The sequence below is a fragment of the Schistocerca gregaria genome, chromosome 1, assembly GCF_023897955.1.
Source record: "Schistocerca gregaria isolate iqSchGreg1 chromosome 1, iqSchGreg1.2, whole genome shotgun sequence".
NCBI lineage: Eukaryota > Metazoa > Arthropoda > Insecta > Orthoptera > Acrididae > Schistocerca > Schistocerca gregaria.
In genome coordinates, this window is record NC_064920.1 from 759,056,814 (window position 1) to 759,080,942 (window position 24,129).

Genomic DNA, 24,129 nt, shown 5'->3' on the forward strand with positions numbered 1-24,129 from the left:
CCTTTTTTAGATTTTCCCAACTCAGGTGTTTGTTGTATGACCTTCCTTCAGTTGTAACTACACCAAATTTCTATAGTTTTCTTGAGTACTCAACATTCTTAATTTATCTGTTGCCGTTTTCTAAGGTTTTACCTTGAACTTTGAACTTTTTTTTAATTGTAGTTTGTACTACATTGCAACTAAGTTACAGTTGCTGAATATATCAGCTCCAGAATAAGATTCCTTTTGTTACATGTGGTTTCCTTGTTCCTTTCTGATCATAATGTAAAATTATTTGACCATAATATAAGCAATTTTATGCCACCTGTTATCAAAAGAAAGAAAACTGGTGTTCTATGGATCGGAGTGTGGAATGTCAGATCCCTTAATTGGGCAGGTAGGTTAGAAAATTTAAAAAGGGAAATGGGTAGGTTAAAGTTAGATATAGTGGGAATTAGTGAAGTTCGGTGGCAGGAGGAACAAGACTTCTGGTCAGGTGACTACAAGGTTATAAACACAAAATCAAATAGGGGTAATGCAGGAGTAGGTTTAATAATGAATAGGAAAATAGTTATTCAGGTAAGCTACTGCAAACAGCATAGTGAAGGCATTATTGTGACCAAGATAGATACGAAGCCCACACCTACCACAGTAGTACAAGTTCATATGCCAAGTAGCTCAGGAGATGATGAAGAGATTGATGAAATGTATGATGAGATAAAAGAAATTATTCAGATAATGAAGGGAGACGAAAATTTAATAGTCATGGGTGACTGGAATTCGATAGTAGGGAAAGGAAGAGGAGGAAACATAGTAGGTGAATATGGAATGGGAGGAAGGAATGAAAGAGGAAGCCGCCTGGTGGAATTTTGCACATAACATAACTTAATCATAGTTAACACTTGGTTCAAGAATCATAAAAGGAGGTTGTATACATGCAAGAAGCCTGGCAATACTCGAAGGTCTCAGATAGATTATATAATGGTAAGACAGAGATTTAGGAACCAGGTTTTAAATTGTAAGACATTTCCAGGGGCAGATGTGGACTCTGACCATTATCTATTGGTTATGAACTGTAGATTAAAACTGAAGAAACTGCAAAAAGGTAGGAATTTGAGGAGATGGGACCTGGATAAACTGAAAGAACCAGAGGTTGCAGAGAGCTCCAGGCAGAGCATTAACCAACGATTGACAATAATGGGGGAAAGAAATACAGTAGAAGAAGAATGGTTAGTTTTGAGAGATGAAATAATGAAAGTAGCAGAGGATCAAGTAGATAAAAAGACGAGGGTAGTAGAAATCCTTGGGTAACAGAAGAAATATTGAATTTAATTGATAAAAGGAGAAAACATAAAAATGCAGTAAATGTAGTGGGCAAAAAGGAATACAAATGTCTCAAAAATGAGATCGACAGGAAGTGCAAAATGGCTAAGCAGGGATGGACAAATGTAAGGATGTAGAGGCACATATCAGTAGGGGAAAGATAGATACTGCCTACAGGAAAATTAGAGAGACCTTTGGAGAAAAGAGAACCACTTGCATGAATATCAAGAGCTCAGATGGAAACCCAGTTCTAACTAAAGAAGGGAAAGCAGAAAGGTGGAGGGAGTATATTGAGGGTTTGTACAAGGGCGATGTTCTTGAGGACAATATTATAGAAATGGAAGAGATGTAGATGAAGATGAAATAGGAGATATGATACTGCGTGAAGAGTTTGACAGATCACTGAAAGACCTAAGTCGAAACAAGACCCTGGAAGTTGACAACATTCCATTAGAACTACTGACAGCCTTGGGAGACCCAGGCCTAACAAAACTCTACCATCTGGTGAACAAGATGTATGAGACAGGCGAAATACCTTCAGACTTCAAGAAGAATATAATAATTCCAATCCCAAAGAAAGCAGGTGTTGACAGATGTGAAAATTACCGAACTATCAGTTTAATAAGCCGCGGCTGCAAAATACTAACGTGAATTCTTTAAAGACGAATGGAAAAACTGGTAGATGCAGACCTCGGGGAGGATCAGTTTGGATTCCGTCGAAATGTTGGAACACGTGAGGCAATACTGACCTTACGACTTATCTTAGAAGAAAGATTAAGAAAAGGCAAACCTACGTTTCTAGCATTTGTAGACTTAGAGAAAGCTTTTGACAATGTTGACTGGAATACTCTCTTTCAAATTCTGAAGGTGGCAGAGGTAAAATATAGGGAACGAAAGGCTATTTACAATTTGTACAGAAACCAGATGGCAGTTACAAGAGTCGAGGGGCATGAAAGGGTAGCAGTGGTTGGGAAGAGAGTGAAACAGGGTTGTAACCTATCCCCGATATTATTCAATTTGTATATTGAGCAAGCAGTAAAGGAAACAAAAGAAAAATTCGGAGTAGGTATTAAAATCCGTGGAGAAGAAATAAAAACTTTGAGGTTCGCCGATGACATTGTAATTCTGTCAGAGACAGTAAAGGACTTGGAAGAGCAGTTGAACAGAGTGGACAGTGTCTTGAAAGGAAAATATAAGATAAACATCAACAAAAGCAAAACGAGGATAATGGAATGTAGTCGAATTAAGTGAGGTGATGCTAAGGGAATTAGATTAGGAAATGAGACACTTAAAGTGGTAAAGGAGTTTTGCTATTTGGGGAGCAAAATAACTGATGATGGTCGAACTAGAGAAGATATAATATGTAGACTGGAAATGGCAAGGAAAGCATTTCTGAAGAAGAGAAATTTGTTAACATCGAGTATAGATTTAAGCGTCAGGAAGCCGTTTCTGAAAGTATTTGTACGGAGTGCAGCCATGTATGGAAGTGAAACGTGGACAATAAATAGTTTGGACAAGAAGAGAATAGAAGATTTCGAAATGTGGTGCTACAGAAGAATGAGGGGGTATTGAATAGAATTGGAGAGAAGAGAAATTTGTGGCGGATCTTGACTAGAAGAAGGGATTGGTTGGTAGGGCATATTCTGAGGCATCAAGGGATCATCAATTTAGTATCACAGGGCAGCGTGGAGGGTAAAAATCTTAGAGGGAGACCAAGAGATGAATACACTAAACAGATTCAGAAGGATGTAGGTTGCAGTAAGTACTGGGAGATGGAGAAGGTTGCACAGGATAGAGTAGCATGGAGAGCTGCATCAAACCAGTCTCTGGACTGAAGACCACAACAACAACATGTCACCTATATCACTTTGTTTTATCCATGTATATCATCATCTTGTGGGGGTATGAAATAATGTATTTTTTGATCACCAGCTCTTTTTCTGTGCAAAAGTCAATAAGTCCGTGCCCTCCTTTATTTCTATTTGCTAATTCATACCTACCTGTCACTTCAGCTTTTTGTATGTCTTCTGTCACAGCATTCTAGTTACCCATAATAATAAGAGTCTCCACATGTGTGTCTACCACATATTGCAGACTTCCCCAAGTTGTTCTTATACTTCTTCCATTTCATCATCACTATGTCAATATGTTGGCATATATTCTATGTTGACAGCTAAATCTACTGATTCAGCTAACAGAGAGTCATAGATATTACAGTCACAGGAAATACATTTTTTTGTTTCGTTAAGTGCACAATTTTATATTTCTGAACATTTAAAACAAATTACCAGTCTTTGCGCCACTTTGAAATCTTATTAATCTGGCTTAAATCTTATTAATCTGGCTTAATATTTATGCAGCTTCTTGCAGATAGAATTTCATTATATATAACTGCATCATCCGCAAAATGCCTGAGGTTTCTATTGATACTGTCTGCAAGGTCATTAAGATAAAATGTGAACAGCAAGGGTCCCAACACACTTCCCTACAGCACACCTGAGACAACGTCTACATCTGACAATGACACTCTATTCAAAGTAACATGCTACGTCCTCCCTATCACGAAATCCTCAGTGCGGTCAAAAATTTTGCTTGATACCCCATATGATTGTACTTTTGACAATAAGTGTAGATGTGACACTGATTCAATTTTCTTTTTTTGAAAAAATGTCAAGGAATACTGCATCTACTTGACTGCCTTGATCCAAAGCTTTTAGTATGTCATGTAAGAAAAGTGAGAGTTGGGTTTCACGTGATCGAAGTTTCCAGAATCTGTGCTGGTAGTGTTGGCATGAAGGAGGTCACTCTGTTAGATATACCTCATTATGTTTGGTCTCACAATATGTTCTAAGAATTAACAACAAATCAGGTATATTGGATGGTAGTTTTGTTGATCAATTCTAATACCCTTTTTGTCAATGAGTGTGAGCTGTGCTTAGCTGTGCTTTCTTCCAGTTGTTGAACACAGTTTTTTGTTCAAGAGATCTATGACAGATTATAGTTAGAAGAGAGGCTTCTGCCCCACATGCTTATTTAAAGGTTTGGTCACATGAGCACTCCCGGATTCAGTGCAGATACTCTCATCTTGACCACCATTCATAATTTTCATAATAATTTCATATAAATACTTATGATAAAACAGATGAAAACCTTTGCAATCATTTTGAAATCTCTTAACAAACTCACTTGTATGTTATTTGAACAATTGTAAACAAATCTCAAACATACAAATTGCCACTTTTGGCACTCAAGTCAAAACACTAACTCCACCTATTTCATATGTCACAGCTACAATTCAATACATGTCAAAAGTTATTGGAATATTAAGGAAGAAAACTTGTGATGATATGATAATTTGTGTGTCTGTGGAGGACTTCATAGTTATGGTACTGTTTATGTGAACAAACTAAATTGTTTATAATATTTTATAGTTGTATAATTACAAAAATAATCTGATCATTATATTGCAGGTATTATCCTCTTTCATCTGGTGTATCACAAGAGTGGCTTTCATGGTGGATTCAGTTGTTACAATTTACCATAATCAGTTTCGTAATAATGTTTATAATTTTTTAACTAGTAAAGCTTCAGACATGGATCTGTGTTTAAAGAGCCCGTCCCATTGCCACAGTTCCAAAACTGTCATTGGGTTTTCCTCTAGCATGCTTGTAACAAGTATTAATAAGTTTTCATTAAGACCATATTAGTGGCTACATTTCAAGTCACAGGTCCCTGCATATTAGCTTGTCCCAAGACCATACTGCTGGAACAAACCTCTGTTTCTGCCTAGAAAAATCCCAGTGAGCATTCGGGCTCGTGGCTTACTAGCTGCCTTTACTTCCGCTTAGCTCTCCTGTCACAGTCCATCTGACAGCTTGCCGCCCCAGTTCACAGTTGCCCACGGCCGACCTGTCAGATTCATTCTGTCCTGTGACAGTCAAACCATCTGCTTCTAAGTCACATACCTCAACTTCATATACATTACTCACCTGCTGTGTGAAATATGAAATAGCACCATATCTCACTGTTCACATAATGTCACGTAATACCAGTTTTTCCAGATACTTAACTAAGCCAAAACTCTTGTAATAATTTTGTGAGTGGTAAGTCAATTAGCTTGAGCATTAGCACCAGCAAACGTACACACATATTAACTTAAATGTAATTGATGTATCTTTACCTAGGCATGCTAGTAATAATTCGATAATCAAGTCTTAGAATGAGATAGTAACCAAACTGATTTTATGTGAAATAAATGTCCATGTTAGTGTTTTTTGTACATGCAGCACCCAAGATTAGAATATATTGTCATTTTCACCCTTTTTCCCCCCCTCATGCATAATACACACATCCACAGCTGTTCCTGTAGTTGCATCAGGTTTGTGCAACTGGATTCTTTTGTCCAAGGCAGTTATAGTGAGTTGTACACCTTCCACACTCGTCAGTATACAGCCAGCAGTGCCGTGCCACCCATCGCGAGCCAAGCCTTATCCTATCAAAGTGTTCAAACAAAAATCCCAGTGATTGAGCGCTCAATGATTCGTACCCATGACTCCTCGGTGATCAAGCTAGAGAAACCCTTCCCTCGTTCACCGCGTGTCCTCTGTTTTTAAATCTCAAGTGAGACTACCAAGTCAACAATAAATACATACTAAAACTGCTGGATATTCCCCTATATTAACTGATAATAGACAAATCATTTTAAATTTTGAGAAAACTCCTTTGTATCCCACAAGGTGCCTGTGATCTAATTGATAAAATAAATGATTTCCATGATTCTAAATCTGAACATTACATTTACGTACTGACACAAGAGAGAACAATCAAACACTGTGCTATACATCGCATTACTCACCTCACCCCCATGCTTCAGACTTAATCCCCACGAGTTATTTCCCATACCACAGTTGTATATACCTCTCTCTCCACCTCTGACAATAATAATATCATATGTATACACATATACCAAAAACAATTCACTTAAAATGTCCCTATCTGCTCATGAACAGTAAAATTCCTTTAATCCTTATTTAAATGAAACTTCTGCTTTCAATTCCAACAGTATGAGTTGTTAAATCAGGTTACACAACACATCCAGAGACACATCTGACATTGAGAAACCTGCATAATTACTTATAACTATATAACAAGGTAAATGTACACTTTATACACTTGAGCACATTGCATTCTCTTCATTCCCTTCTCTTCCTCGACACTTCTTATACTCATTATTTGGCACTCTTTCTTAGACTCAGTTTCTTCCTCACACTCTTCCTCAACGATTGGTAGCTGGTACAAGGCACCTGCCACATTGTTGTATGTCCCTTTTATATACGCAATACGATATCTAAATTGCTGCAGAAACATGGTCCATTTAATTAATCAGTTGTTCAACAGTTATTCTTGGATGCAGCTTAAAGCTTTATGGTCAGTAAAAACTACAAGCTCTCTGCCATCCTAAATTTTTGGAAGCCAAATACCACAGCCAGTAACTTCTTTTCTGATATTCCATACATTAGTTCATAATTAGACAACGTCCAGCTTGTGAATGCTATACTTCTCTTCTGTATCTTTCCATATGTCATTTTCTCCTGGAAAACTGCAGGTGCAATGCAGAAAGGCAGTCACATGTCCCGATAGTACAATACTTTACTATTAACTAAGCTGCTCTTGGTAGCTTCAAATTCCTTATCACACTTAGCAGACCAACTCCATTTAACACTATTTTTGAAATAACCTTCATAGATTTGGTGAATTCATACTGTAATCACTGATGAATTTTCGATAAAGTGTATATAGCTCAATAAATGACTTCAGTTGCTTCCTATTTGTTGCTCTCCTGCACTCAGCTATAGTCTTTAGGTAGTATAACCTCAGAAGTTAACAGATGATGTAAGAATGACAATCCTTCCTGCAAAAATTCTCATTTATTCAGGTTAAGAGTCATTCCTTTATATATAGCTTTGAACTCCGCCTCTAGTATTTGGCAATGTGTAAGTTTTCCCAGGAACTCATATCTAAGAACATGGTTTAATTTAGCCAGACCAACACAGCCACTGACACATGTAATCTAAATGGAACCATTCTAAACATAAATGTTCTCCCTTCAAATAAAACTGCAATATACTTCCTGCTGTCTTCAGTTAACTTCACCTGCCAGAAACAATAATTAAATCTACATTAGACATAACCTGTATATTGTTAAAAATTTTCAAAAGTTCATTCATGTTCTCAGTTGGTCATTGACTTTTACAATTATTTTGTTCAGTCTCTTTGCATCTGACACAGTTCTCAAAGAACCACCTTTCTTTTTTACTTTACCAGTCAGGTTACTATACTCATTCTTGCCCAACTCAATAATCTTCCAATGTAGCATTTTGTTTGTTCTGGCTCTTACTGCTTCCTTGTCTGTCACAGCAATAATGAAATGTTTAATACTAATTACTTCATGGGGCATTACCTTTAAATGATATTTAAAATCAACTACATTCACAGGCTTATCTCAAAACACACCTTTATATTTACTCAGTAGTTCCTTGACCTATGAGCTTTGATCCTTTGAAAGATGTTTGATCTCTTTATAACTTATTGGCTCCAGAGAATATGGCCCCCAGCTATGCTTGTTCTCCCTTTTTAGGTGAATCATCACATTACTTCTTGTCAGTTCATTTTTAAATTTAACTCTTTTTTATGCTACCTCCATCATTAAATTCCAAAACTTTGTGCGTTACAATAATATTGCGTCCATACTTACTAATAAAATTCATCCCGAGAATAATGTACATAGCAAGGCCAGGCCCCACAAAGCAGTCTATAACAAAATACTGTTCCTTAATCTTAAAATGTTATAGAATTTCCATCTGTCTGGCTTGCTACATCCCCCAGTTGCAGACTTTATTTTAACCCTAGTTACAGTCAACTCCACCTAATATCTGCTTCTTATCTGTTGCCAGAACGATTCAGATACAACTGACACATTAGGGCCAAAATCTAATAGTGCAATACTTTCTACATTTCCCACTTTGAAATTAATATTTGGTTGATTTTTTTCAGTAACTACCCTCTTTAATTCAGTCTCTTCCAACAGAAGTGTTTCAATTTCGTCCATGCTCTCTCTATCGATTGTCTTATACATACTCCCATAAACAAACCCTTAACCACTTCCTGTACATCCCATTCACTCCTTCAATTTTCCTTGCCACTTTAAATTTTAAATTATCCCATTTCTCAGGAATTAACATTTTATGGATCTTATCATGAGATACCAAGTGATTAACATCATACTCAGCTTTCTCTTTTCCCACCCAATCACTATTAATATTGAAACTTCCTGGCAGATTAAAACTGTGTGCCCGACCGAGACTCGAACTCGGGACCTTTGCCTTTCGCGGGCACACAGTTTTAATCTGCCAGGAAGTTTCATATCAGCGCACACTCCGCTGCAGAGTGAAAATCTCATTCTGGACTATTAATATTGTTATTTAGAACCACCTGACAACATTCTGTAAAAACATTTGTCTGAGCTGCTTCTCTAGGACAAAACTCAACATTTTCATTACTTCAGTCAGCCTCAACTTCACTCACTAACTACTCATTACCTCACACAACATTATTAGGTGCACCCACTGGTGCAGCCACAGCATTTTCATATACATCATTACCTACTGCGTAACCATGTGCAGCCACTGGTACAGACATTTCAGTATTATCACTAACAGTGCATACTCCACTTTGAACTGGCTCACATACATTAATATCTGAAGAACTTCATCATTACTCACCTACTTGTCCACTAATATTACCCAATAATTTCGTCTTCCACAGTTTCCACTTTGGCTACCAATCCCTTTCCTACCTCATCAACTTTGCAATTAACTCTCTTGACCATTTTAACTGTATTTTCAACTTTATTTGTAATCTCATTGAATTTACTATCTAGCTGATCAAATTTTGCACTCACTACACATATCCGCAAGCTCCGATTCCATTTCCTCCAATTGTGAATTTATACTTCCAGTTATTTCAGTTTTTATACTCCCAATTTTATGCTTCAAACGATGGACTCTAACAATATTATAAAAAGGAAAGTAGCTACTCACCATATAGCAGAGATGCCCACGCTGTCCAACCCACCCTGTGTTGAATATTTCTCGGCTGAATACAACTCGTGCAGGAACAGCATGAATTTTTGGCAACTTTGAGGTGTAATATCCCGGGCAAAAGGTTTTGTAAAAAAATGAAATTTGGCCATCTTGTACAACTTTATGCGTTTTGTTAAGAATAACAATGAAAAAAATTTTACAAGCCATATTGAGCCAGAAAATTGTAGGTAAATCTGCCAAAAAAATAGGTGCCCAAAAAAATTTCGAAGTTTGGCTTCTTGCATCTCCTGAAGCAACCCAATGACGAACGTGAAACTTGGCATGTAGTAACCTACCAACACAAGGTTCTTAAATAAGGTTTCGTTTTCATAGCACTTTTCAGTACTGAATTAATTAAGCACAAAATTGAAGATTTAGTAAAAACATAAAAAATGTGGTATTTTAATTCCGATTTTGCTAAAAAAAACTATGCTCTGTAAAACGTACCAAGCTGTACAACTGGAACGAAAGTTAGGTGTGAAAATCAGGCCCGAAAACAACGTAAACTTTGGGTTAGCATATCTAGTAATAAGAACGCATGATGGGTTGGGGTTGGGTTGTTTGGGGGAGGAGACCAGACAAGCAAAGTCATCGGTTTCATCAGACTAGGGAAGGATGGCGGCCGTGCCCTTTCAAAGGAACCACCTCCGTATTTGCCTGGAGTGATTTAGAGAAATCACGGAAAACATAAATAAGGATGGCAGGACGCGGGATTGAACCGTCGTCCTCCCAAATGCGAGTCCAGTGTGCTAACCACTGCACCACCTTGCTCGGTGGTGAACGCATGATGAGAATGAAATGTAGAGTGCAATATATTGACTGCACAATGATAAGGAGTAAAAAATTTTTATTCCCATACTATTTTCCAATAATCTACAAATTAGTCAAAAAGATGTTGATTTTTATGAAAAGATGAAACCAGGGTATATTTGATACTTCTTTTTCAAATATTGTTTTCTATTAATGCTTCAAACCCAGTCTCATTCAAACAACAAATTTTAAGCCCTCCACCCTCCCCAGAACAATAAGTTTAATTTTCGATATTGGCTAACAACAGAGGCAAAGTAGCAAGAAAAATTGCACTGAGAAAAGAGCTTTAACTCTGGCATGTTGTTTCTCGTTGATCAAAGGTGTTTAAATCAGTTATGGGAAACATGTTTTGTACAAGTAGACTGAATGTGCTCTACATTTGTGCTGCTAAGGATAAAAGAACATAACCGCCCATGTAACATGTTAATAATTTAAATGTATCGTACGTAGATTAATACATGGATTTTGTTATACTGACGCAATGTCCTCGGTGTAATCACATTTTCCACAGCACAGATATTGCACCATCTCAATCACCAAGTCCTCTTATTTGGCAGTAAACTTCTACATATGAAGAAGTCAAGCACCTGTTGCATCTATTTCCCATCCTTCCTTTCAATCCGGCGATCCAGGCCTTGGACTGGCACGGGCGGTTTTTTTTTTTTTTTTTTTTTTTTTTTTTTTTTTTTTTTTTTTTTTTTCCCCCCCCAGTAATTCATTCAGAAGCGTCAATAAACTTTTTCAATGCCAGGTACAACACATAAAGGAAAGTTGCAAGTTTTGCATTGGTATCTAGTTTTCCGGCAGTTTCTGTTTCGTGCAAACCATGCATCTGCACATTTGTGTACTTTTCTGCGATGTTCACTCATGATAACAGCCGGAAAATGTCTCCCTGTGAATCACAGAGGATTCTTGTCGTTGTAGTGCTTTCCCCTACCAGCTTTTCTGTGTTCTGTACTATATTTTTCTACAATCTCCCTTACAAGAGAAAAGTGAAACTCTGCGAGTGCCATTTTTTCATCCTGTTACCGACTGGTGGAGAGCATGAGCATTTAGAATGCAAAGTCCAGAATGTGAAAAAAATATTTCTTATACCATTTCACAGTCTTATGCACTGATCCCAATGAGCTCAGTAACATGTCACAATGGTCGACTGCACCCATACTCAAATTGTGATCTTCAATACATTGCAGTTTCTTTATTTTTTCGCCAGTATTTCTGTCAGTCTTCTCTGTTTCAACAATTTGTGTTGTGTGACTTGTGATCAACATGTACCTCCTCTCTCTTATCGCACCACTTGATAGCAAGGACCTTGTCAGTGGATCTAAACTCAGTTTCTGCTTGTTTTAATTTCTTCTGCAGTTTTTTGGTCCTATAAGAGTCGCCACATTTCTCAAATTGTGGAACCCAATTTCAGTTGTTGCAGCTGTATATACAATAAAATCTAAAATATACCCACTCTGACAGTCACACTGTACAAATGTCGTTATTCCAATTCTGCTTCACTTGAAATAAATTGCTCGAAAGATAATTGTCTTTTGAACAGCAAGAGACTTTCATCTATACAAAGCTTGTGACGTGGGCGAAATGAATTACGAAGCGTCTTAGGAACTTTGTCAACAATCTTCCTAATTTTAAGTAGACTGTCACCTCCAGTACTCGTAGAGTTATCACTGAAGTGTAACATTCTCAGAAGTAGACAAAAATGGTCTCGGGACATAATTTCGCTGAAAATTGGTGTGTTCAAAAGTGTATCTCTGGGCCAATAATCACTTAATTGTAACTTCGTAACTTGTGCCATTAGAAGGCAAACAGCAACAGAACAAAACATTTCCTCAAATCCAGTGTCTTTCCACTTTGACAATCAAGAATTGACAGATTCTGTAGTATTTCATCTGGTGCCAATGTAAAAAAGCTTTGTTTCGTCTGCAATAAATTGCAACATTCTTGAGACATAAATATCACGAAAAAGAAAGAGTTCTTGGGTCAGTATCTTATTGACATATGTGTTCTGAGTTCGAGTCATCAAAGTAATGGTTTAATGACTGGAAATCAGTTACTTTCCAGTCAAATGTGTCACTTAAGCATGTTCTTGTCCAAACCATTTCACTGTCATGTTCTGATTCCTCGGATTCAGAGGAACTGCTGACTGTAATTCTGGCTCTCCTCTCTGAAGTAAAAGGCTGAGGACTACAGCTTGAGATTCTGTTGAAGACTCATCACTGTTAGCAACATTAGATAATTCACACTCACAGTCGCTCTTAGTGAGCATATCCAGGATTTCTTTATCTGTGCGACCATGGTGATGTGACATTTCTCGCATAGAAAACAAGAAAACTGACGGAAAATACAGGAATCTTAATTCGAGTTCTGCAAAGAGGGAACACAGCAACAAACATTTATGCACTCTCGAATTACAGTCAGACCACTGAACAGCTACTGGAAGAGCAGTGCGGGAAGAAAGTTCTGCATGTATACACGTCTGTAGCACTCAGGTAGCTGCGACTCATTGTGCCTAAACTCGACCCCAGCAGTGGGAAGGCCAGTGGAGTAGGACACACAAACATGTCCTTAGTGCTGTAGGGAAGAACCAAGGCATGACGAGTTTACACGTCCCCAGCAGTCAAAGGGTTAGTACTGACTACATTTCAAGTCACAGGTCCCTCAGTATTATGTCATCCTGTGACCATACCACAATAACATACCCCTGTTTCTGTCTGGAAAAGCCCCGATGACCACTGGGCCTTGTTTCTTGCTAGTTGCCTTTACTTCCAATTAGCTCGCCTGTAATAGTGTCCATCTGATGGCTGGTTGCCCCGACAAACATTCATACCAGCCCATTGCCGTCCTGTCAGATTTTCCCCTGGTCTCATCCTTTGCTAGTCCCTGTCCTCCACCTACCTATCCCCTTCCCTGCTTCCACTCCAGCAATACACATGCAATATAGCCCAACAGTGCAAGCCTTTCCTACTTCTCTCCTCTCCACCATCCCAGCATAGCCTTCAGATTGTGCACCTAGCAGCCCTTTACTGCCCGTACCACATCCCTGCGCACTCTCACAGTTAGAAAAATATCTTCTCCCACCTTCACCCTACCCTGTTATCCCTCCCCATCTCCACCTCAAACCACCTCCTTAACACCTCCATCCATCCCAACAGATTTCTGCTTGTGTCAGGCGAAGTTGTAGTCCGCAGAGGACCTCAGTGGCCCTTGCGCGCGCACTGTGTGTGTGTGTGTGTGTGTGTGTGTGTGTGTGTGTGTGTGTTTCTATTTCAGCGGGAGGACTTCTTTGACTGAAATCTTGAATTTTTAGCAGTCTCTTTCATTGTGCCCAATGAGTGCCCCGTGTGCTGAGTGGCATTGTATGCTTTTCATGTTATTATTCCATCCTTGAACTAACATTGTTTGATTTTACTTAACATCTGACTAGTTCTCTTGACTAGTTCTATTGGTTTTGTTTTTTCCTGTATTTTCCCCCCAGAAGAAAACGTTTCAGGTAAAAAGGAAGGGAAGTACAAAGAAATCACTCTAATTTTATTTTATATTTGCACATAATGTTTAGTGTGTTATAAATGCAATTTTTTCCTTGATGTTGCACTATAAAATGTTGGATTTGTGATATGTACCAAAAGCATAATCCTCTCGCCCTAAATTAGTATCAGACTGATCATACGTCCCAAACTCAGCTTTAACTTTGCTGTTTCTTTGTACTTGACAGCAGTTGTATATAATCCAGAGTGTTCAGGCAGTACGTACTTGCTGATGTACATAATGAATGGTTGCCAACTGTTGTGGATTGATCACAATTCTTACAGATTTATCAACTTAATTACACAGCTATGAGAAGTTACTAAAATTTTTTGGAAATAGACATTTTATAATTTGATTTTTTAATGAAAAGGCCCTGTTTACATTTCACTAACATTATGTTACTAAAATTATTTATAAACACTAATGATTTCCTTGCTGGGTACTCAGTAAACCTGTCCAAGAATGAATTTGTCACCAACGCTTATTAAAAGTGTGTTTATGCTGAATTCAAAACATGTTCTACAACATTGTTTGCACATTGTTGTGACTGGCACTGGGCTAATGATGATACATCATCTTGTCAACATCTTGGCTACACAAAACCAAAGCTCCACAGTTGTGTCTGTACAGATCAAAAGGGACATTGTTCCTGGCTTGCAGTCGCTAAATACCACTGTTTGTTTTTGCTCTACCTGCAGTATTGTATGTTTTCTTAATCTGTTTTCCTGTATGAAATGGAGTGGACAAAAAGCAAAATTTATGAATTTGTCACTCTCTGGCTCTGAAAAGTTGAAAGTCATAGTAAAAGAGTTTATGCTTTCATTTCTCAGTAGCACAGTAACAACAAAGACAACAGGATTCATTTCGTGCCTTTGGAAAAATTTGTTGTCAATAAGTTTCATAAACTGCCATAAAAAAAAGAAATTACGCTACCTTCTATTAAGCAGAAATGAATGTATGTAGGAGGCAGCTGTCTATTGTAGAAATGGATGTGGCAGGAAGATAATCAGCTGCAGATACCCTTGTCACAGTCATGTGAAATGTGAGTGACACTGAGGATGAAGTTGTTTTCTTTATTGAAGATGGTACTTGGTATTAGAAAATAAAAATAAATGTGTGACCAATTAAATATATCTTCATTATTTAGGATTTGAAAAATGTCTGAAATATAGCATTTAAAGGACTAAATTAGGCTTCTAATTTTTAAAATTTTCCATGTATGGTCCCCTCTGTACACTTCCATGTCATTACTGAAAGCCCCTTTTTGAAGGTTCGAGGTTGGCAGCTATGATAATGAGCTGAATTGAAACAAATACTGCTAATAAGAAACCGGTTATTTTTTGTCTATAGTTTTGTTCTCGCTGCATCAGTAGATACATCAACAAGGTCCTTTGGTAATCGATGATCATTAATTTAAATTTAAAAGTAGCCAATGGAGTGAGGAGAAACTGCAAAATTTGCTGCTTGTGGAGTGTCTCATATAAATCCATTGTGTACCCATCTGTGAATAACAGCCTTAAGGGAAATGGGGGGGGGGGGGGGCGGCTCAGTGCCTGGAGATGACTTTGGCATGTGAGTACAAGTTATGTATGAATGTGTGCATTTTTCTAAATTTGAAGGACTTGGTCCCATAGCTTTGTCTGCATTTTAAATGCACTGTGTATATGCCTGTGTGCCACTCAGTGCCTCCCCTATGTGGTTTCTAGCAATCTACCCTAATTAATATTGTTGTTATTCCATCCTGGATTTTCCATTTTTCGAATTTAACACTTATATAATTGTGATGAAAGTGAAACACTAATAAATGCCCTTTCACTACAGTGTTACAGAAAGCTGGTCGTAATATGGAGCATACTCTCATTGGTGCTTACGTAGGTCTGCTGTTGGGATATCTTGTTATAGACAATAAGGTAAGAAACTAAACATTGATTCATATTATACATAAAAGGAGCAAATTTTGTAAATAAATTTGAATTTTATTGTGACAGCCATAGCAGATGATTCAAAGAAATTTGATGTAAGTAATTTATGTGATTTCCAGGACTATGAACATCTGATTCGTCAGTACCTGCCTGAGGGAAATTTCAAGACAATAGTCGGTGTGCTGCAAAAGGTTTATGACTTCATGAATCTCACAGCTTCTGTAAGTAATTGTGATTCATTGTATAAAAATGGCCAATGGCTCAGTGGTGAAGTGCTTGACAACACTTTCAATATTATTATTATTATTATTATTATTATTTCTATCACTTAGTATTTCTTTCAACTCTGGCAATATTTGATGATGTGAAAAATGCAGAAATGCACAGTAGTTCAGAGGATGACAAGGGCAAATGCCTTGTAAAGCTGTTAAAAAGGCTGGAGTATTATGTGATAGGAGGTAGAAGGCAACAAAAATAGTTTACCATATTTTCAGATTTCAGAGTCAGGGTTTATTCCATCCACAGGTAATGAGGAAAAAAAGAAAAAGAATAATTAATGGTTTGCAAAATGTTTGTGTATTATTGAAAAGATTTAGCTACTAACAACCCAAGAGAAGAAAAGGGAGTGTTGTAGTCTGCAAATAGCCATAATGTCTCTCTGGAAGTTCTTTTTAACACTTGTGAGCAGTCAAATTAAAGACACCTACATATTAGCATTTAGAATCTTTTATGCCTTGCCGATGACAGTGACATGCCTTGACATGGCCTTAACAAGGCAGTGTTGGAGTGCTATCGTGAGACATGACCACTACAATGTGCAAAGACTGACCAGTCCCTCACACCTTGGTTGGGGTTTCCCCAGGTGTGGTCAGTAGTATTTAGCCTGTTGACCTATTAGGACACACAAACATCCCCATCTCCATCGAGTGTTACTCCAATAATTATGACACAGTTCAGAAACAATGGGATAATGCATTGTCTTGGTGAAGTTACAGGTCACTTGTACAGTGGTATAGCTAGACAAAGGGCGTACAAGTTGTGATAAAAGATACAGTGAATGAATCTTTTTAGCTGCAACTGCTGATGCTAAAATCATTTGATATACAATCATTCAGTGTAATTTGTCTTTTAGCCTGATCCATTGAGACAGGCTGTGTCGAGTTAGAACATGCTTTGGCTTGTCAGTCGTGTCCAGAGACGCTACTATAAGGTTATGTTTATCATGTCCGTTGTGCATCATGGATTTTGAACAACATTGGAAAACTAAGTTCTGTTTCAAGTTGCAAAGATGAGTCAGTAGAAGATGAGCAATGTTCGCTACATCCCTTATTGTCAAAAGCAGAAAAAAAATGTGCAAAAAGTGGCAAAAATTGTTCAAACAGGCGAATAACTGTTCAAGAGCTTACCAAAGAACTTCACATCTTGTTTGGGTCTGTGCAAAGGGTTTTAACTAATAACTTGTAACTGAGATGAATGAGTAAAACATTTTTCCTCAGGAAAATCATGTGTCAGTTTGCACATAGTTGATGGATCTCTTCATTCAGATCTGGACTTCTTGTTGTGTCCAAAATAGTGACTGCAGGTCAAGCTTGGGTCTGTCAATATAACCCTAAGATGAAAATCCAGAGTTTCCAATGGAAAACCGGTGAAACTTCTTGCCCTAACAAGACAAGTTAGTCAAAATCGAGTATCAAAGTCGTGGTCATTCAGGGTGTATACAACCCGGGACAACTGGGAAATCCAGGAAAAATCCAAGAATTTTTTCAACTGGGAAAAACCGAGGAATTTTTTAGAATTCTGGAAATTTTACTTTGTTTTAGTTTGCAGTAAAACTTTTGTAATCCTGAATGATAAGAAATGATACTTTAACAAAGAATATTACTGTATTCTGCTACTGCATGATAATACTGCAACAGTAAAACATAAATGAGAGAAAAAAACGAAAATTGAAGTTGCAAAGGACACAGCAACAAAACACAGGTTTCTCATACATGCATCTGCCAACAGCAAAATGTGTCAAATGCTTTAGAACGAAGACTGTGCAGAGCTTCATCGCAAAAAGCTGCTTTCAATCAGCATGACGTCACAACTGTTTACATTAGATTCGTTTGAGCAGTTAACAGTGAGCTCATGTACATGTACAGTTGAGTCGCGTATGAACAGTGCCTTCTCCTGCTTCTGGCTACACTAAGTGCAACTGTTAGCTGTATCGACAGTAGCAGCAAGCAGCCAGATTCTATCCGCAAAAATTTTTCTTGCCAGATTCGCGCATGTGTGGAGTAGTGAGAGTTGTAGTTGGTAGTCTCCACGTGACCTGTGTTTGTGTTTAGTGATTTTGCTGTTTCCTCTTTGTTTACAGCTCCCACGTCAAATGAAAGCAAAATTGATTTGTGTGGCTGGGAACTTTCATGTGAATTAAAATACAGTCATACAGTCACATAATTACTGAAGGCTAAAATATGTTATTTGTTGCAGTTTTCAGATTTTGTTTTATTTCCACTTTTTTGACAGTCAAGCATTAATTGTCTAGCAGAACAGTGAAGTTATTTTTGTCAGTTTGCTAAAGAAATTTGGCTTGTATTAATTTTTTCTGCAGAGGCAGTCAATTTCTTTCAGACAAAGTGTTTCGTTCCACACTATTGGCTAGCATCGACTGTTCACTGAATTTCAAGTTAGTGTTTTCATCTTCTGGTACATATGGGATTACGCGATAATAAAGAACCAAACATGAGAAAATACAGTACTGGTACTCCAAGAAAATTTACATCCTGAAAACCACACTGAAAAGGTTAATATCAGGTTGGGCCTACATCATTGTGAATTTGGACAAATGAATGCACACTTTAAGTCGAATTACGCATTTTAGTATGATTTATGAAATTCCAGTGCTCTTGGAGTATCCTCTGATGTCTTCTTACTTTTATGATGTAATGTAAGAGCTCTAAATGTTTCACACATACAAACATACGGGCTACCTACACATTGTAGCTGCACACGCGCAATAACGCCTGTTTTCTGGCTCTCTCTAGCAACTGCTGAAATGAACATATTTCTAACAGGTCACAGGAAAATATTGCGAATGATGGTTTGAAAAGCGCTACTTTCAAAGTAAATTTCCTTTAACACAAGATGAATTATGTTACATGTGAGAATATGCAATTAATTTCTAACTACAGAGCACTTGACTTTCGTTGAAAAATCAACACTTTTAGTATGAGCCATAGAAGAATTTCAAGCCCAGAAAATAAGACATTTATGTCATTATCTAATATTTTTCTGGCACAGTTGTGTGATGTATCTTAAAGTGTAACACACACACACAAAAGATCAGTATTATATGCGAAAGCTATGTTTTCCTTGTAGCTACACTATGCATATTAATTTAGAACATTAATTTTTCCACCGGCCATTGTGGTCGAGCGGGTCTAGGCGCTTCAGTCGGGAACCGCGCGACCGCCACGGTCGCAGGTTCGAGTCCTGCCTTGGACATGGATGTGTGTGATGTCCTTAGGTTAGTTAGGTTTAAGTAGTTCTAAGTTCTAGGGGACTGATGACCTCAGATGTTAAGTCCCATAGTGCTCAGAGCCATTTGAACCATTAATTTTTCCTGTTTGTGTCTTCATGCTACTGAGCAGTGATGTAGCTAGTATGCCTTGAATGTGCACTGCCAATGGCTGGCAAGATCATGTGACCTCAACAGGCTTACAAAAGCTCATCGCAGTCCAGATTTAAACTGACATGCTGTGTTCGTTGGAATTCAAATTTATACATTTGTCATATGAAAATATGCAGCATATCATGTTACAAAAACATACAGCGTACATGTTGCTGCACATCACAGATCTTTCCAAAATGGCTTTTTCATTTGCTGTGTTTTGTTTTCTAAAGTGCTGGAAGTTCTACGCCAGTGTATAAAATAACACAAACCATAGCCGTTCGTAGGACTGATAAGCTTTACAGTTCTGAGGGAAAGCATACTGTCACCTAACACGGAAAAAGTGTATTTTCAACTGGGAAATGAGTTTTTTTCCTTGTCCACATACACACTCTGTCCTTGGTTTTCTCAATACTGAGGGCGTAGTTTGATTGGATTTCTTTTCAAGGGCAACAGCTGTAAATGCCGAATTTTACAAGGGTGACTGCATTTTTGTGAAATGATGTACAAAGAAAGAGACCATAGAAAAGGCCCCTGTGGCTTCCTTCTTCATCACGAGGTCTTCGTGCAGAGTAGTATTCATGACTTTTCATATCTGACTTATCAGATTTAGCACCATGCGATTTCTGGCTCTTCCCAAAAATTAAGACCTTGTTTAAAGAAAAACATTTTGACACCATGTTAGAAATGCTTCCAGTCGTGGATTCAATGTTGGGATAGTGCATTGCTATCCAAGGACAGTACTTTGAAGGACATTGAATCAGATTCCATTTCAGCTTATTAATTTGTTTCTGATAAAATTATTCATTGTATTTCTTGATTACACCTCATACATATTCAGATATTTAGTTCCTATATTGATTGCCATTGAGACACAATGGCTTATACAAGGTATCCTGGGAGGAATTCTAAATATATGAGAGAAATGATAGTCTGAAGCAAAAAAGACAAGTAAACATGAACTCTAAAATTCATACCTTAAGAGCCAAGAGCATTTCTCCATCTCGGAATCTTTTGAACAGGTATCTTCTACTGCAAACTCTTTGCTTTAAATGTTTTGCTAGGTGGTATTATGGACCAAAACAAGGAAAAAAAGTTCATTAAACATTGGCTAGTAGGTTAATTGCTGCCAGTGCATCGAGTGAGTGTGCTCTGGCTGCATTTAAATTTGCCCATCCTGTGCTCTGTTTTCATCAAAGTATAATGACATTTGTGCCATGTGACAAGCTAAGCTGTTCCTGCTTCTTTTATCACAGCTGTTTTTTCTCTGCAATACAGCAATAACCTACTAATGTAAGTGTTAAAGACTGCATATTGTCATTTCGTAGTGCTCCATTCAAAGATGGAGCAGGAGAAGAAACATAACAACTCACCAAGAACCCTTTGTTATCAGTTTATACAAGTATTTGTGTTCACTCCTTTTGTGTTGTATATTTAGGATGACGATAAATAAAGCCTGTCAGACGGCACCATATGCGTCTGCAACTCAGCGTGTCTTCTTTATGGTGACTAGAAAACTATCCTTTTCATAATATTAATTATATTCCATCTTGGGCTTTACATTGGTTTATATTCATATCTAAGGCTCTTTGAATGATACATTTTGATTTTTTTCATTTGTTCTCCATATCTCCATCTCCAGAACTGAATATTTGATGTTCGCTACTCAGATACATTGCAATTTGTATCCTCTCATTTTCATGTGTGTAAGTCTGTTGTTTGCACACCATAAACACTATAATTCATACTTGAGTGACGGATAACTTACAGGCAAGAATTACAGAAAAGCGCATATTGTATTCCACAAAATATCAGCTTTGAAACAGCTGCCTCACCACTGCAATCTGTATTGACTTTGGTTGCTTATGCACCTGCCTTATCACCTATGCTGTATATAGATATGCTAAATAGTGTTGTTGATGAAATTGGTCATTTGCAGGCATTTAAGTAGATAATTTCAGACAGTTAGTGAAAATACACAGGTTATTGTTATGTCTTACAAATGTGGACACCAGGAATACAAGACCACACCTTTTACTTGCAGATCCAGCAAACGATACATTCTCACTTCACCATTGCTGCCACTTTAAGCCATTTACAGACTGCTTATTTACATCATCATTAGCAATGATTACCATCATATTTTGCTTACTGTATCTGTAAATGCTGACTATATAAATAATTTTGTTAGATATAAGGAAAATATTTGCCAAAATGAAACTGAAATTAAATATAAATAACAATATTTAATTGTGCATATTGTAAATATTTTTGTTCTAATGTATTATTATACTCAAAGAAGAAATTTCTCTTTCTTTACAACAGGCTGTAGGCAGCAGTAGAGGAATAGCTCAAACCCGCCGTATAATTAACTTCCTGGTACAGTGTGATGGCCCAAGCACCAGTGATCAGGACACCCTATCATCTCATTTTAGCTTGTCTGACAACATTTCGTGATAGGACCCAAGCATGTGGGATTCGTTATTAATTGCTTGTGCAAACTGAAATATTTGAAGTGGTTTCAAGGTTAATTTTAAACATATGAAAATACGATAGTGTAAGAAGAGCTATTATCTGAAATGTACGGTTTATGTTTTGTGTATAGTTACTTTTAATTTATTTTCCATTTTTAAGATTAAGCTGCAGCAATTTCATATTTATATAAAAAGCTGTGAAGTAATGTGATACAATTCGTGTTATGATTGTGTGTGTTGTGTTATCTGTAAATTTTATCTGAGAATTTGATCAGCACCATTTTATTCCTCTAGTTAGATTACAGTAATTGTTGCATAATATTTAAGCTGACCAAAATAGCAGACTCTGAGAGCACTTACTTTAAAGACTTTTTAATTTTTCACATTATTTTGGAACAGCATGATTAGAAACTTCTGAAGTGGTCTTACCAATAATGACATGTACATACAGTGTATTGTTAGAACATATACTTATAAAATGAAAAGTTTTATTTATTTATTTTAGTATAGCTGTGTGTTGTACAAACTTGACTGGGAAGAGGCTCAAATATATTGTATACAAATTTAGTTTTCTCTTCAGTGGTGAACAATAACACTGCATAACTGTTTGAATTGACTTGTCCAGTGGTCACTTCATTATTGGACGCTGTAATTTTAATTTTGTACAATAGGATGATATCGTGCAGGCTTCTTCTCAGGGAAATATTTTATTTGTATTACTTTTTAAAACTGTAAATAGAAGTCAGACTTTTTAAAAAAATTGACATATTTTATAAAATTCCATGTGTACAGTAATTTGTGGACTAAATGTTAATATTTTCTGTTTTGATATAATACACTCTACATGCCAGTGAAATTTTGTCATTCGAAGCATAGGTTATAAACAGATGTCTTACTTATGATTCAATTTCCAAAATAATTACCTTTCACTACATTGCTTTTTAACCTTCAGACAGTATTTTGAACACAATATCAGTATAAATCATTCTTCTTCATCATTCCTTCTATTTGGACCAAATGAATTACATATATTACATCACACAATATCTTTAGTGAGCATACAAATACCTGAAAATAATGTTGTGATATATGTGTCATTCCATCTGTGTGTACCAATTCTAATTCCAAATGTTCAGGAACAGGAAATGATCTTGACCTTGAAGATGGGCTTACTGTTGTCAACGTTTTTCACCGTGTAGGGGTACAGAATCACTTACTGAAAGAATTAAGTAAGAAGATTTTAAGACATAACTTACAGTATCATTCTGTAATGCTGAACAGATCTGTTTTTATTTCTCTGGCAATATTTTGTATAAAATGAAAATTGATCTTTCGTGTGGATACAGAAAGCTTGCTCTCTCTCTCTCTCTCTCTCTCTCTCTCTCTCTCTCTCTCTCTCTCTCTCTCTGTGTGTGTGTGTGTGTGTGTGTGTGTGTGAGAGAGAGAGAGAGAGAGAGAGAGAGAGAGAGAGAGAGAGAGAGAGGGGGGGGGGGGGGGGGGGGGGAAGATGGTCAGTTACTCACTGTGTCAAATGTACAGAATTTTATGTGGAATTGTTAAGAGTTTATATCCTAGTGTGATATACTTTTCCTGTTTATATTTCAGGGCATATTGTATGTAACTGGTGATCTGAGTCACAAAAATTGTCATTTTAGTGATGATGATGATGATGATGATATTGTAATAATAACAAAAAAGGCATGGTGTAGAAGGAATGAGTATTTTCATTAATTAGTAAATGAACCCACACATGTACATAAACATTCATTTTTGTGAACAATTTCAGATTGGTTTTGTAATTGATCTCAGACTCCACACACTATACAACATAGTGGTTATGAACTTCTGGTCAGTGAGAGGGTTGGTTGTGATGTAAAATGTTTTCATCCAGTTTTGTGTATTTAGTGTGAGATTCTATACTTGTTGGGAAACAGCCTGTTCAGTACACTTTTCTGTATTTGTGAAGTATCTGAAGATAGTGTCCGTAAAAGCTATAGATGAAACTATTTTGCATAACATCTGTCAGTACAAAATATGAATCTGTAGATTGATAAGAAATATTTTTGATGTGAATGAATTGTTGTAAAATAAAGCAGCACAACTCTTAGAGAATGTACACATTTTCCAAAATTGCATGCATTGTGTTTTAAGAAGAGTCCTGAAATTCAGTTCAATTGTATACATTACTTAAAAACAGTCCATACTTTCCTGAATTTTGTATACAAAATATTATGTCATTATGGTCACATTTTATTGCAGCTTACAAATGGCCTTTTGTCAGTGTAGATTGTGGT

General features: G+C 37.0%; 1 protein-coding gene across 1 annotated transcript in view; it reads left to right on the forward strand.

The window, feature by feature from the left end:
• LOC126267958 (protein wings apart-like) overlaps positions 1-22,962 on the forward strand; it is an 85,717-nt gene extending 62,755 nt beyond the window's left edge. The window contains exons 11-13 of the mRNA XM_049973292.1: positions 15,606-15,694; positions 15,826-15,927; positions 21,687-22,962. Coding sequence (XP_049829249.1) covers positions 15,606-15,694; positions 15,826-15,927; positions 21,687-21,818 — 323 coding nt within the window. The 3' untranslated portion in view covers positions 21,819-22,962. The remainder of the gene's footprint in view (positions 1-15,605; positions 15,695-15,825; positions 15,928-21,686) is intronic.
• The last annotated feature ends 1,167 nt before the right edge of the window (positions 22,963-24,129 follow it).